Here is a 12,594-nt window from a genome sequence, read left to right as displayed (position 1 = left end):
GTCCCTGCTGCCCGGGCCGGACACCTAGGCCAGAGGCATAAGGCCTGGGCAAGGGGCCGATCCTGTGATTGGAGGGTGATGGGGGTCAATGCCTGAGGGCTCCCAGTATGTGAGAGGGGGCAGGCTGGACTGAGGGACACTCCCCCCCCCCCCACATACACACCCAGTGCACGAATTTCGTGCACCGGGCCCCTAGTTAATTAAATAAAGGTGAAGTTTTATATGTTACATGAAGAGTCTATCCTCTGGTCAAATCTTATCATAACATAAAAGGGACTAAAAAATGGAATTTGCCTCATAATATTATATTATCCTTTATCTGCACTATGTGCTTATTTATTCATATATGTGTACCTTGGGCAGATATGATACACACGCTTGTATACCTAGCAGAGTTATCACTGACACAAATAAGGAACTATAGAGTTCTCAGACGGGAGTTCCCTCAGGAGACCTGGAAAAATTTCATGGAAATGTCACTTGAAATAAACCTTGGAAAACAAAATTTCAGTAAGTATAGTGAAGAGATAGCATCATAGGAGCAAAGGAAACAAGGGAAAGTTCATTTTATGAATTTAGCTGAGTTGGTCTGGACTATGTGTAGGGTAACTGAGTAGAGCTTTGGGGAACTGATCAGGAGGGTTGGCCCGAGCCACGTGGAAGGCTGTGAAAGCCAGGGTAAGGAGTGTGCATTTAATGTAAATAGAAAATCCTGAGTTTCTGCATGTTTCACAGCAAGAGAGTGACAATATGGGTGCTGTGTTTCAAGAGAGATGACCCTACCAGTGGGGTAGACAGGGAGATGAGCCTAAACTGATGCACTTCTAGAGGTAATTGCTAGCAGAGAGGCTGATGGGCAGCTGGATGGGAAGTTAGGCATAGGATGGGACTGCAGAGGTAGAAATAAGGCCTGAGTAGCCAATAGATACAGGAAGTCTTTGCCTTCACAGAAAGTGGGAATCCGGGAAGGGTCGTGGGTGGGGATGGCAATGACAAGAGATGGAAACAGAAGCAGAAGCAAGGAGAGGAGGGATTAAGTCAACATCAAGTTTTGGATAGGAGCACTAATAATTTGGGGGACTGTTAGTCCCCTTTAAGTGGTATCAGCATATCAAGAGAGTGATTAAAAAACACATACCCTGTCCTGCAGCTGCTAGGAAAAAGAAGCAAAGGCAATGCAAGTTGCCAACCTCTTAACTATGTAAATACTCTCTAATGAGGACTAATGTTTATTGGCAATAAACTTTAAAACCCTTAGTTTTCCAACATACTGTCAGAACATTTCAGGAATGATGAATGGTATTTTTTTTTCTTGGTTGTCAGGGCTAATTGGGACTCCAGCTCATTTGTGACAAATGGTATGCAGTCCCAGAATGCCTCTCAATCAAGTTGGCACAGGATGGATTTCTGCCAAGAAGTGCCCCTAGAGTCATGTTCAACAGTTGTCCTTACTCTCTTCCTCCAAATTCAAGACGCCTTGAGGAGACAGGAGGACTAGGCAGTCAGGGACGGGACCTTGGGACGGGATGTGGGGAGAAGGGGGAGAGTGGGAAGTCCTAGAATAACAGGACCTTGCAGATGTGAACAGGATACAGCTTGCTGACCGCACCTCAGAAAAAACAAAAGGACCTAGAACCGGGGAACCCAGCAAGGTGGGGAAAGAAGGGTGTGTGAGGGAGACCTGAGCTTTAAAATGTGTAGATGCTACTAAGACAGACAACTTGCAGATAGCCAATCACAAGGCAGTGAGGTGTATAATCAATCCCAAGGATGTTGCTAAGGCAGAATTTTTTGAAAGGACCAATCAGGAACTAGCAAGCATGAATTTACCCCTGGACAAAGAAGCACACACTCTCTTCTCTCTCTCTGGCACACTGGGCTCCTATCACAGGGGATATACTCCCCTGCGCCCATGTGGCTTGTGGCCATATAGGACTGCACACATGGACTAATAGACTTTAGTTAGCTTAGATGCTGAGCTACACCCAGCTGCAACATGGAACAGAAGCTCTGGACACTGGCCTGCTTTTGGAATACCAGCTGCACCTTTTCCAGGACCCGTTTAAGGGGCATGGGACTTTGGAACCTGAGACAAAGAAGCTTCACCAGTAACCTGCTTTGGGTCCCCTTCTTGCTGCCCCCTGCGGCAGGAAGTCCGTCTATCCCTCAATGAACTTTGCCTCTGCTAATCGTTTTTGACCGTGAATCTATTCTTTGGTTCTGTGAGACAACGAACTCGGACTCCGAACACCACATTTTGGTTTCACCTTCACCCATGACCTCAGTCCAATCCTATGTCCCAAATCTGCCAGGTATCTTTTAACTAAGAGCCAGCCCAATACTAACATATTTTCATCTTCTTGTATATCTACATATGATCAATCTTATGTCTGTGCTAAATGTGAAACGTAGAATTAATTATTTGTTAAAGCTGTAAGTATTTTGTGCTTTTATGGTACCTAAATCCTCATATACACCTTTCTAAAACATATGTATATTTCTAGAATTACAACTTAGCTTGTAATTGTATAAATGTGACTCATGGTTGGCTTGACAATCAGTGGATATATATAGACAGCATAAAACAGTATTCTCATTCTCCACCATCAACTTAGGCTGGAGTTTATTGTTGTTAAGGACTTCTATCTAATAGAGGAATATGCAAATTGTCCAGGATGCCATCACAGTAACAGTAACAACCAGTAGGCTGCATGGGGCTACAAGGCTGGCAGGGAAGTTAGTGAGAGATCACCAAATGACTGAACAAGCAGGCTGCATGGGGTGACCAGGCCGGCAGGGGGGTTAGTGAGGGACGACTAAACAACTGAGCAGCAGGCTGCGAGGGGCGACTAGGCCTGTGGGGGGGAAGTTAGGAGTGACCAGGCTGGCGGAGGGGGGGGGGCAGTTGGGGCCAACAGGCCAGCAGAGGGGGCAGGCTGCCAGGGAGGGCAGTTAGGGGCAATCAGGCAGGCAGGCAGGTGAGCAGTTAGGAGCCAGCGTTCCTGGATTGTGAGAGGGAAGTTGGCCATCCCCCAAGGGGTCCTGGATTGGAGAGGGTGCAGGCTGGGCTGAGAGAACCCCCCACCCCCACCCCCTGTGCATCAATTTCGTGCACCAGGCCTCTAGTTTGTATATAACAATTTTCATTTCTAGTACACTTGGATTCATTTTAAAAATCAGTTTTATTCCTTATAAAATAGAGAGAAGCAAAGCATTTCACATGATTATCACGAAGTGAGAAAAGGCATCTGAAGATATGAAGCATAATGCAATGCATGTTGAAGGTCTTAGAAAAACAAATCTTTTATATTATTTCAGCATTTAGCTAAAACCCAGTAAAACATCTCTCTACATATTTCTCTGTATTAAGTCTTACATTGACTGAGAAAAAACTTGGGCACATATAGACCATTTATTGTATTATATTTAAAAAAACAATGCATGCTCTATTTCAGGATGGAAAAATAAAAAAGAACCATGGCCACTTACATTGTAATAAGAGAAGGGTTGCCTACAAATGCTTTCTCAGGTATTGACTTGATATTGTTGCTGTGAAATCCTCTAGAAAGAGAAGAAAAAAAATTTATAGGAAATACTGTGTGGGATAAATTTAGTTATTAGTCCTCACCTTCTCTCCCCATGGCAGTTACCAGCACCGTTAGTAACTAGAAGCTCAGGTTAAATTCCTCTATGCATTTTGAAACTTACATGCCCTCACTCTCTAGGAGAAAAAGAAATCACAGGCTGTCATCTTGAAAGAAAAATAAAGAATCTGAAAATAATAAGTGTGCTTTATGGAAACTTACAATCTAGTGTTATTAAAGAAAATTCATCTGTTAATATCTGATAGAGCACTGTGTATAACAACTTGAGACAGAGGGAACCATCTTTGGAGACAGGCCATGACCCCATTTGAAATAGGAGAAGAGAAAATGGACTTAAGCTGCAGTGAGGTGGAGATTTAAATAATCTCCTTATGAGAACAGGATTTCCTGAGCTGAAGGAAGGTGCTTAGTGAGTCTGTAATAACGAATTGATTCTCATCTGTTGATGCTAATGTTGTCTGAGTGGCAGAGGGGCGCAGTCTTTGGGTCCCATGCGGACCTGTGGACGAGATGAGTGGCAGTGGTTGGTCTGCCTCGCCATCGACAACGATGACTTCCCAGTTAGGCCACAGTGGGTTTTCCCAAGGCAGGACCTCCTGAAGGCTGGTTGTTGTTTTTTTTAATAAACAAGCCCTGCTGTCTACCTCCTTTAGCTGTGTGTCTTATTTCTCTCTGCCAGAAAATGGGTTCTAGGCTTATTTTCCTTTCCAAGTGTTAGCACATTGCTTGCATAGCTTTTTTTAGGTACAGAGAAAAACTAAATATAGTATGTAAAAGAATATACACAACCTAATAGCTGAAGGTTAGCTCTACTTTAGTAAAATTGTGTTTTTCTTAAATTAAATAAGAGTCATGAAGTATTTAAAGAATGTGAAATAATGTATGTGACAGCATCTAGCACTGCACTAGGCACATGCATTTATTTTAGGTTGCCATGCAACCTAGAAATGTTTTTCAAAATGCTCATCAAATAACTGAATTCCATTACAGTTCTGCACGAATCTATAAAGTGTATAAATATTTGGGAAATATGTCTTAGGAAAGAAGTATGGATTAGAGAAATACATATATATTTATTTTTTCTAATATACATATATTAGAGAAATCCATTATAAATTTTAAAAGATTATTTGATATTTGCTGATGATAGAATCAATTGCAGTATATTTCAAGTGTACTTAACTGTCATTTAGATGAATTAAAGTATTTTTCCTATAAGTCACATTTAAAAAAAAATAAATTAACCAAGAATAGAATCTCCCATTAAGTCTGTCCTAAATACTTACAGTTCTTTAAGGTTGGAGAGTGTCCTGATTGCAGTGGGGAATTCATCAAGGTTATTATAATTTAAATCTCTGAAAGTAAGTAAACAGTATTTTTAGTTTTTCATTTTCAGATTCATATATATTACATTTACTAGGAAAGTTAACATGTTATTTCAATGGAGCAGTATCAGTGATGAAAATTCTCATTCCTTCTCTATTTAATCTTTACCAGAGGATATTTTTTCTATTGCTTTTTCAGAGAAGTCAAATGGAGGGATTGAGGGAGGGAGGGAGGGAGGGAGGGAGGAAGGGAGGGAGGGAGAGAGAGAGAGAGAGAGTTATCGACATGAGAGACACATCAATTGGTTGCCTCTTGCAGGTGCCCCAACCAGGACGGGGAGTGAACCCACACCTCAGTTACATGCCCTTGCCTGGAATCAAACCTGAGACCCCTTAGGTTCCTATGCTAACGCTCCTACCACTGAGCAGCACCAACCAGGGCGCATTCCTTCTCTTCACGGAGAGAGGTTTGTCTGGCGTGCTGATCACCACCATTCCACAAGTCTCCGCATTAAAATGGCCATTAGATTGATCATGAGACATTTCAAAGAGTCAAGTCTCAATGGCACAGGGGCATTTCAAAAAAGGGAGGGCACATGGAGCCGTGTCAGTGTCCAAGTAGGAGGGATGCTCGGCCAAGTGTTAAAAGCTTGCTAATGTGGCTCTTCACCTGAGCCTAGCTCACTCAGCTGCCAGATTGTACGGGCACTACTCTGGGCTCCTGAGTCACATGCCCTTTCTTGTTCCCTCCTCCCTTCTCTTCTTCCCCCTGTTTTTTAGAGTCTCTCCTGAGAGGCCCTCTTGGAGAGCTGCTCTGTCCCTGGCTCCCGTGGAGTGCCTGTGTCCCTCACAGCCTGAGGTCCGCATGACAACCTGCTTCTGGAGAGGTTTATATGTGCAGGGTCCTCTCAGGAAGCACATTAGGTCTAGAATTTTCTCAGGGACACAAATAGTGATTCAGATCAGGAGTATGATGTGAGGCAAAGCTCTGTATTATTTTTCATGCACATAGATGGGATAGCCAAACAATCTCAAATCATTAATTTCCCTATTTGTTATGACACAAATGGCTTTTCAATTCCATTACTCAGACGAGCTTTATAGATTTACTCCACCTTATAGCTACATCTTTGTATGAAAAAGTAATTGCCTCCTGGTCTCTGGGAATGGCAGATTTCCCAGATGACACAGAAAAACCTTTTGGTCGGGCAATCAGATGTGGTTAGATCTTCCTCTGTGGAAAAGAGCTGCTATTTAATTTTAAGAGAGAGATAATTTAACTGAGTTAGACATGAATCAAGATTCCTACTTGTCTGACACAAACCATCGTTAAGCTATACTGCAGGCAGGAAACTTGGGTCTTTTGTGGACATAAATTTTCTTCCTGTTTGTAAATCTCTCCAGATGCTCTGTTCTGATTAAAAAAGTATTGGGTCCTTATAAATTACTTGGATTTCTAGTGAGAGAAAGGAGGACATTGGGAGTAACCAATTGACTGATCCTCAGCTATGGGCAAGGGGCGGGGAGGGGGTTCAATAAGACTCGCAGGAGTTTCTCCTAAAATGTTTTATTCTATGGTATTTATATGCAATCCTGGGTCCTTAGCTAAACATGAGGGGTTAGGGGGTGGAGGGAGACTATTTACGGAAATACCCATCAGCGCGCATCTTGTTTTTGTTCCTGTTGAGTTGAAAAGGACCGAAGGTGCTTTCCATTGCTAAGATCCCCCACCCAGCTCTGTGTAGATAAGGAAGAAGTTCTAATTTTTCCTAGCACCATGGAAACTGCTTGCCTATGCCACTGAGTTGACATCCAAGTCCTGCCTGGACAAGTTCATCTTTGGCATCTCCTTATGAGGACGATTCCTCCCTTCGAGGAGGAAACACAGAGTGACTTAAGTAACCCAGGAAGGAGAGCTGTTAGTGCTGATTGGCCTCAGGAAGACCACGAACAATAGATGGTCTGGAAGGAAATCGGTGGATGCAGAGCCAGTTGGAAGTTAAATTGATCCTGTGCAAATTGTTAAGCTCTGTATGCAAATGAATAAGGGGCTCCAAGGCCACAGCAGAGGTGGTCTCTGGGTATCCCCTCTGCAGTCCTGTCACAGCCAGCATCGTCGATTCAGTGGCCCTGTGTGGTTTCTTGTGCTTGAGTAGTAAAAACATGAAGGTTGGAGTTGGGGCACAGCTGGAACCAACCTCCTCCCCCGGCACACTCAGAGCCTGCTCTGCCTGTCACCCCGCCCTCACTACGGCTCTCCCACTCCACAGGGAAGGGCTCAGCCAGGGTGTGTGGCCCATAGGAAGCCCTTCTCCAAGTGGCTTTGGGATACACTCTAGGCTACGGTCAGGTCAGCTGGCCGGGCTCTAGTTTCATTACAGGTAACAACGCAAAACTAAATTTTTGACTTCTTCTTTGGAAGTAGAATGTAGCAGTGAACGTGCATTTTGAAGTTGAACTAGAGAAGGAACCAAATCCCAGTTATGCTATTGAATAACTGTAATGTTGGCAAAATCCTTAATAGCACTGGGCCTAAGACGGGAAAGTAATGTCTGCTTTCATAGGATAGTTGTAGGATTAATTGAAAGTGTGACAAATGTCCAGTGCCATATTTGACCATGGATATATACTCAATGCATGGTAGCCACCATAACTTGTTAGTCTTTAGATTTGCTTTTAGCATGAACTCTGCTGTTTCCTAATGAGACACCTGTTCATCTCAGAGTGCAGCCTGGTCTGCATCCTGGACAAGATAGAATTTATTCTTCTTTTTAAAGTGTATTTTTATTGTTGATAGGATTACAGATATCTCTCATTCCCAAACACATCGTCTCTGCTCAGTGGAAAGCATCTCCTTTAGCTTCTAATGATTCTAACTAATTTATCACTCTTGTTAGATCAAGATAAAATCTTGTTTAGCTTTGCCAGGTGTGTGTTTGTGTGTAAGATAAAGCCGCAGTGAATATCTGTGTAAAGCTCATTAACCAAACCAAACAGCAATCTCGACTTTAAGGCTGTTTTGATTCCTTCAGAATACTCAGGAAAACACTGAAAAAAGGGAAACAAATAAAAGGTCAACTCACAAAGTCTCTAGGCTGTGGAGCCCATCAAAGCATTTCTTTCCCAGAGAGTGGATTCTATTGTTATGGAGATGCCTGCAGGAGAACATTACTGACAGTCAGCAAGGCACACTGCACATAGAAACTTAGGCACATTTCAATCGCTTAAATCCAAAGAAACTTATACTAAAGAATGCACTAATTACATACAAGAAATGCTGTGTTTAACGTTTTGTAAAAAGGTTATATGCTCCATTCACTCATGCCATAGATGATTTTATACCTTAGAGCAGTGGTTCTCAACCTTCCTAATGCCGCAACCCTTTAATACAGTTCCTCATGTTGTGGTAACCCCCAACCATAAAATTATTTTTGTTGCTACTTCATAACTGTAATTTTGCTACTGTAAACAATATGTAATTATATATGTGTTTTCCGATGGTCTTAGGCTACCCCTGTGAAAGGGCCGGTCGACCCCCAAAGGGGTCGGGACCCACAGGTTGAGAACCGCTGCCCTAGAATTTAATAGGCAGTCACAGTTTTACCTTTTAGGTTGAGATATCAGGTATGAGCAACATGATTGATAAAAACAAATCCAGGTTGTTCAGTGTGGTTGTTCAGCATATTTTCCCACATGGGTTAATTAGCATGGCTTTTGGAGGTAGGAGATAAGAAAGATACTGACCCTCATGGACAAATGGAGGGTGGAGGAAAGGTCCCGGTGTATCAGCACATTTTTTGTTGAAGCTGATGGCTTATGATGACTACATTCCCAGGGTAGGGCCGCAGGGTAAGAGAAAACAGCAATCTTGACTGCAGAAAATGATGATCATATATTTTGGCTGCCCAAGGAGATTAGTTATCTTGACGCACTATTAGTGTGTATAATTATCGCCACTGGTTCAATGGTAAGTCAGTGAGGTCAAGGCCAATGAGAGCAATTGTGCGCATAACTGAAAACTGGATCAAGTCCCAAAGAGATTTTGGAAACTGAGCTTAAGGAAGACAGCGTGAAAAAGAATAGCTGGCTCTCTGTAAATCTATTCTCTCTAGTGCAGTGATTTTCAACCGGTGTGCTGCAAGAAGTTTTAAAACATGCAATACCTGACTATTTAGTCAGGGGCACTAATGAGTTTTTATTTAGATTGTCAAATAATAAAATGACAATAGCAAACACAGCAACAGCCGTCAGTGTGAGTAAATGAAAATTATACATTTTTTTGGTCAGATTGGCAAAAATATAATTTTTGGTGTGGCCCAAAATTTTAGTAATTAGTTTATGTGTGACAGGAGCTGAAAAAGGTTGAAAACCACTGTTCTAGTGGAAGAGAAAACAAAGCACCTACCCAGCTTCTGGCATGTCCATAGCACCATGTTTGTAAGTAAAATTCAGTTTAGAAAGATGTTAATATCACCCAAAATTTGTTATTCTTTCAGGCTAAGGTTCTTATTCTAATACTAGAGGCCTGTTGCACAAAAAGATTCGTGCAATAGGCCTTCCCTTCCCCTGGCTGCTGGCACTGGTTTTCCTCTGGCACCCGGGACCCAGGCCTTTGCTCCGGCTGGAGCTGCCTTCAGTCTTCGCTCCTCCGCTTCACGCCTACGTATGCAAATTAACCACCATCTTTGTTGGCGGGTTAATTTGCATATTGCTCTGATTAGCCAATGGTAGGTGTAGCGAAGGTATGGTCAATTTCAATCTTTGTCTATTATTAGATAGGATATATGCGTTGGGTTCATTTGAGATATATGTAATATTTATTGAGGATCTTCTACATGCAACACATGGGGAAAGGGATTGAGGGGAACCTAAAAACATGAATAAAAAGCTGGTGAGCTCTCAAAGTAGTATACAATGCAAAAGACAGACATGCTGTCAAGTAAAGTGAAATGATTGGAGGCAGTGGTGGGCGGGTGGATGGGTGAGAAGCGAAGGGAGAAATAGTGCAGAAGAGACCTTGGTCCAGGTTCTTCCACGAACTGATCTTACAGCCTTGCAAGCAGCTGCTATTTTCCTCTATCAGCATCAACTGATATTTTATATACATGGGGCATATTTCTACACTCTTACAGAAGACTGGTTATTTTTCAAACTATTACTTGAGAGTCATTTTGATTTACTAAAACAATGGAACCTAGACCTATGGGTGGGGAGGTATAGACATGCATAGCTCACTCTCAGGTGCATTCTTGCTTCTCTTTCCTTGGTAGGGATTCCGGAGTATTTATTTATTTGTTAATCCTCACTCGAGGATATTTTCCCATTGATTTTTAGAGAGAGTGGAAGGGAGGGGGAGAGATATATATATAGAGAAACATTCATGTGAGAGAGACATTGATTGGTTTGCCTCCCACATGTGCCCCAACCAGGGCTGGGGATCGAGCCTGCAACTAAGATACATGTCCTTGACTGGAATTGAACCCATACCCTTCAGTCCATGGGCTGATGCTCTATCCATTAAGCCAAACCAGCTACGCCAAGAATATTTATTAAATAACTAGAGGCCCGGTGCATGAATTTGTGCACGGGTGGGGTCCTCAGCCTGGCCAGCAATTGAGGTCTATGAGGGGGGGAGGCAACCGGCTGGGGGTGGGGACCCCAGGAGGTGGGCCAGCCAGCACCCCTCTCAGGGTTGATTTGGGGGGCTAGCCAGCCAGGGGGAGGGCCTGCGGGAGGTTGGCTGTGGGAGTGCACTGACCACCAGGGGGCAGCTCCTGCATTGAGCGTCTGCCCCCTGGTGGTCAGTGTGTGTCATAGCAACTGGTCTGCTGGTTGTTCCGGTTGTTCCAGTCATTTGGTCCTAACCATTGCTTATGCTTTTATATATATAGATAAGAATGGCATATTTCAATTTGACCTGAATTATAAGTTATTATCAGAAATAAGGCATTTTTACTAATTGTACAGTGTGGTGGTTACTTGTACAATATACAATGGGGAGAGGTCATATTTTATTATCTTTGAATGCCCAACAGTACTTGGCACTTAGCAGGTGTTCCATAAATGTTGTTTCATTCTTTTATACAATTAGAACACTTATGAGTCATTTTGGGGAGGGATTCAGGGGGTTTTCCACCCTTAAAATGTCCCTATTCAAGGTTTGACGGGCCAGCATTTTAAGGTCAAGGTCTTAGAGTGAATTTAGAAATTGTTAAAAGGGAGAGAGAGAGAGAAAAAAATCAATAGAACTTACAGAACCACCAAGCTGGAGAGGTTTCCAAAGGCATAGTCTGGTATGTGGTGTATTTTGTTCAGGGCCAAGGTCATGGCCTGCAGTGCTGATAAACTTCTGAAAGCCTGGACAGGGATTTCCGTCAGAGCGTTGTCATCCAGCCACAGGTGCCTCAGCGAATGCAGGCCACTGAAACAGCTGGGGGGAACGTAGCTGATGTGGTTGGCATCCAGCCGCCTGGGGAAGAGAGCAAGCAAGAATGGAGAAGAGAGCAGAGCCCAGGCAAACACGGGCCTTGCAAGAAAACCCTCTGTATGCTGATTAACATGAGTAAAACGGGCCGGGGCCCTCATGGTCCTCAGATTCCTGGAGCATTTTGCTCTCTTGCTAAGCTCTCTTTCTCACTCAAGAGGAGAGCCATTGCTTCTTAGGTCCCCTCGGCTGTAAAATTCCATGGTGCTTGGTTCTCTTCCAGGCTTGTGGGTAGCATGCTTTCATGCCCGAAGTGGCCTCCCCAGAGGTATAAAGATTCAGGTGAGGATCTTTTAGTTTTCCTTTCTGACACCAAGTGAAAAGACACCCTCTACTCTCCCTCTTGCCCCAAGCCAAATACATGCCTTTGTGTTTGTCCCTCAGACTGTTTTGAACATACTGAGCATGCTAATCCACTGGTTTGTTTATTAAGCTCTGGGAAAAGATTGTTTCAGTATTTGAAAGGAACGGAGTGATTTGTAAAGGCTGTTCCAGCGCTGGAAGGCCTAAAAACTGCTGGCTTTCTTGCTCACCCTAACCGTTGGCACTGGGCAGATGTTTGTTTTTCCTGACATTTTAAATGAATAATAAAATTAACAACATTCCCAGCTTTTGCTTCCTTTTTTCCACACACCATTTTTTTTCTTTTCCTCAAATGGGAAAAGACATCTAAATATAGATCTGGTTAATGAGGTGTTGCAACTTCAGAGCCAGCAGAGGGAGTGCAATACATTTATTTTCCCCAATCCAACACAAACAGCTGTAATGACAATGTCTTAACTTTTCTTGTTGAAGTGACCAGACACACAAATAATGAAAAATTTCTGTAAGGTGCATGAACAATAGAACTGCCATCGCTCTGCTAGGCTTCTAACGGCCCCCACTCATCTTTCCCCCTATCCGTTCTTAAGGCTCACCCATTTGTTTGCATTTTTCAAAGCTGGGATTTAAAAGAGGAAGAGTTGCATGTTAAGCAGTCCATGTATTAAGAAGGATTAGGAAATCACGAGTGGGTTTTGAAAAATATTTTAGGAAGCACTTAAGACTAAACAGATGTAGGAAGCACACCAGGGTCAGGAAGCAATCCCCTGCACACCAAATTTAAACAATTTAGAAACAGAATGCTCTGCGGTAGGGAGCGATGGAAAGCGGCTCCCTCACTTTCGGTCACAGCGTGGCG

At 43.1% G+C, this 12,594-nt stretch overlaps 1 protein-coding gene across 1 annotated transcript in view; it reads right to left on the bottom strand.

Annotated features, from left to right (window-relative positions):
* LGR5 (leucine rich repeat containing G protein-coupled receptor 5) overlaps nucleotides 1–12,594 on the bottom strand; it is a 144,379-nt gene that overhangs the window by 29,284 nt on the left and 102,501 nt on the right. Inside the window, exons 5-8 of the mRNA XM_059683647.1 lie at nucleotides 11,184–11,399; nucleotides 8,014–8,085; nucleotides 4,892–4,960; nucleotides 3,490–3,561 (exon numbers count right to left, since the gene is read on the bottom strand). Coding sequence (XP_059539630.1) covers nucleotides 3,490–3,561; nucleotides 4,892–4,960; nucleotides 8,014–8,085; nucleotides 11,184–11,399 — 429 coding nt within the window. The remainder of the gene's footprint in view (nucleotides 1–3,489; nucleotides 3,562–4,891; nucleotides 4,961–8,013; nucleotides 8,086–11,183; nucleotides 11,400–12,594) is intronic.

The sequence above is a fragment of the Myotis daubentonii genome, chromosome 2, assembly GCF_963259705.1.
Source record: "Myotis daubentonii chromosome 2, mMyoDau2.1, whole genome shotgun sequence".
NCBI classification, from domain to species: domain Eukaryota; kingdom Metazoa; phylum Chordata; class Mammalia; order Chiroptera; family Vespertilionidae; genus Myotis; species Myotis daubentonii.
The sequence above is the reverse complement of the archived record's forward strand: the minus strand, read 5'-3'. Positions and strand labels throughout refer to the sequence as shown.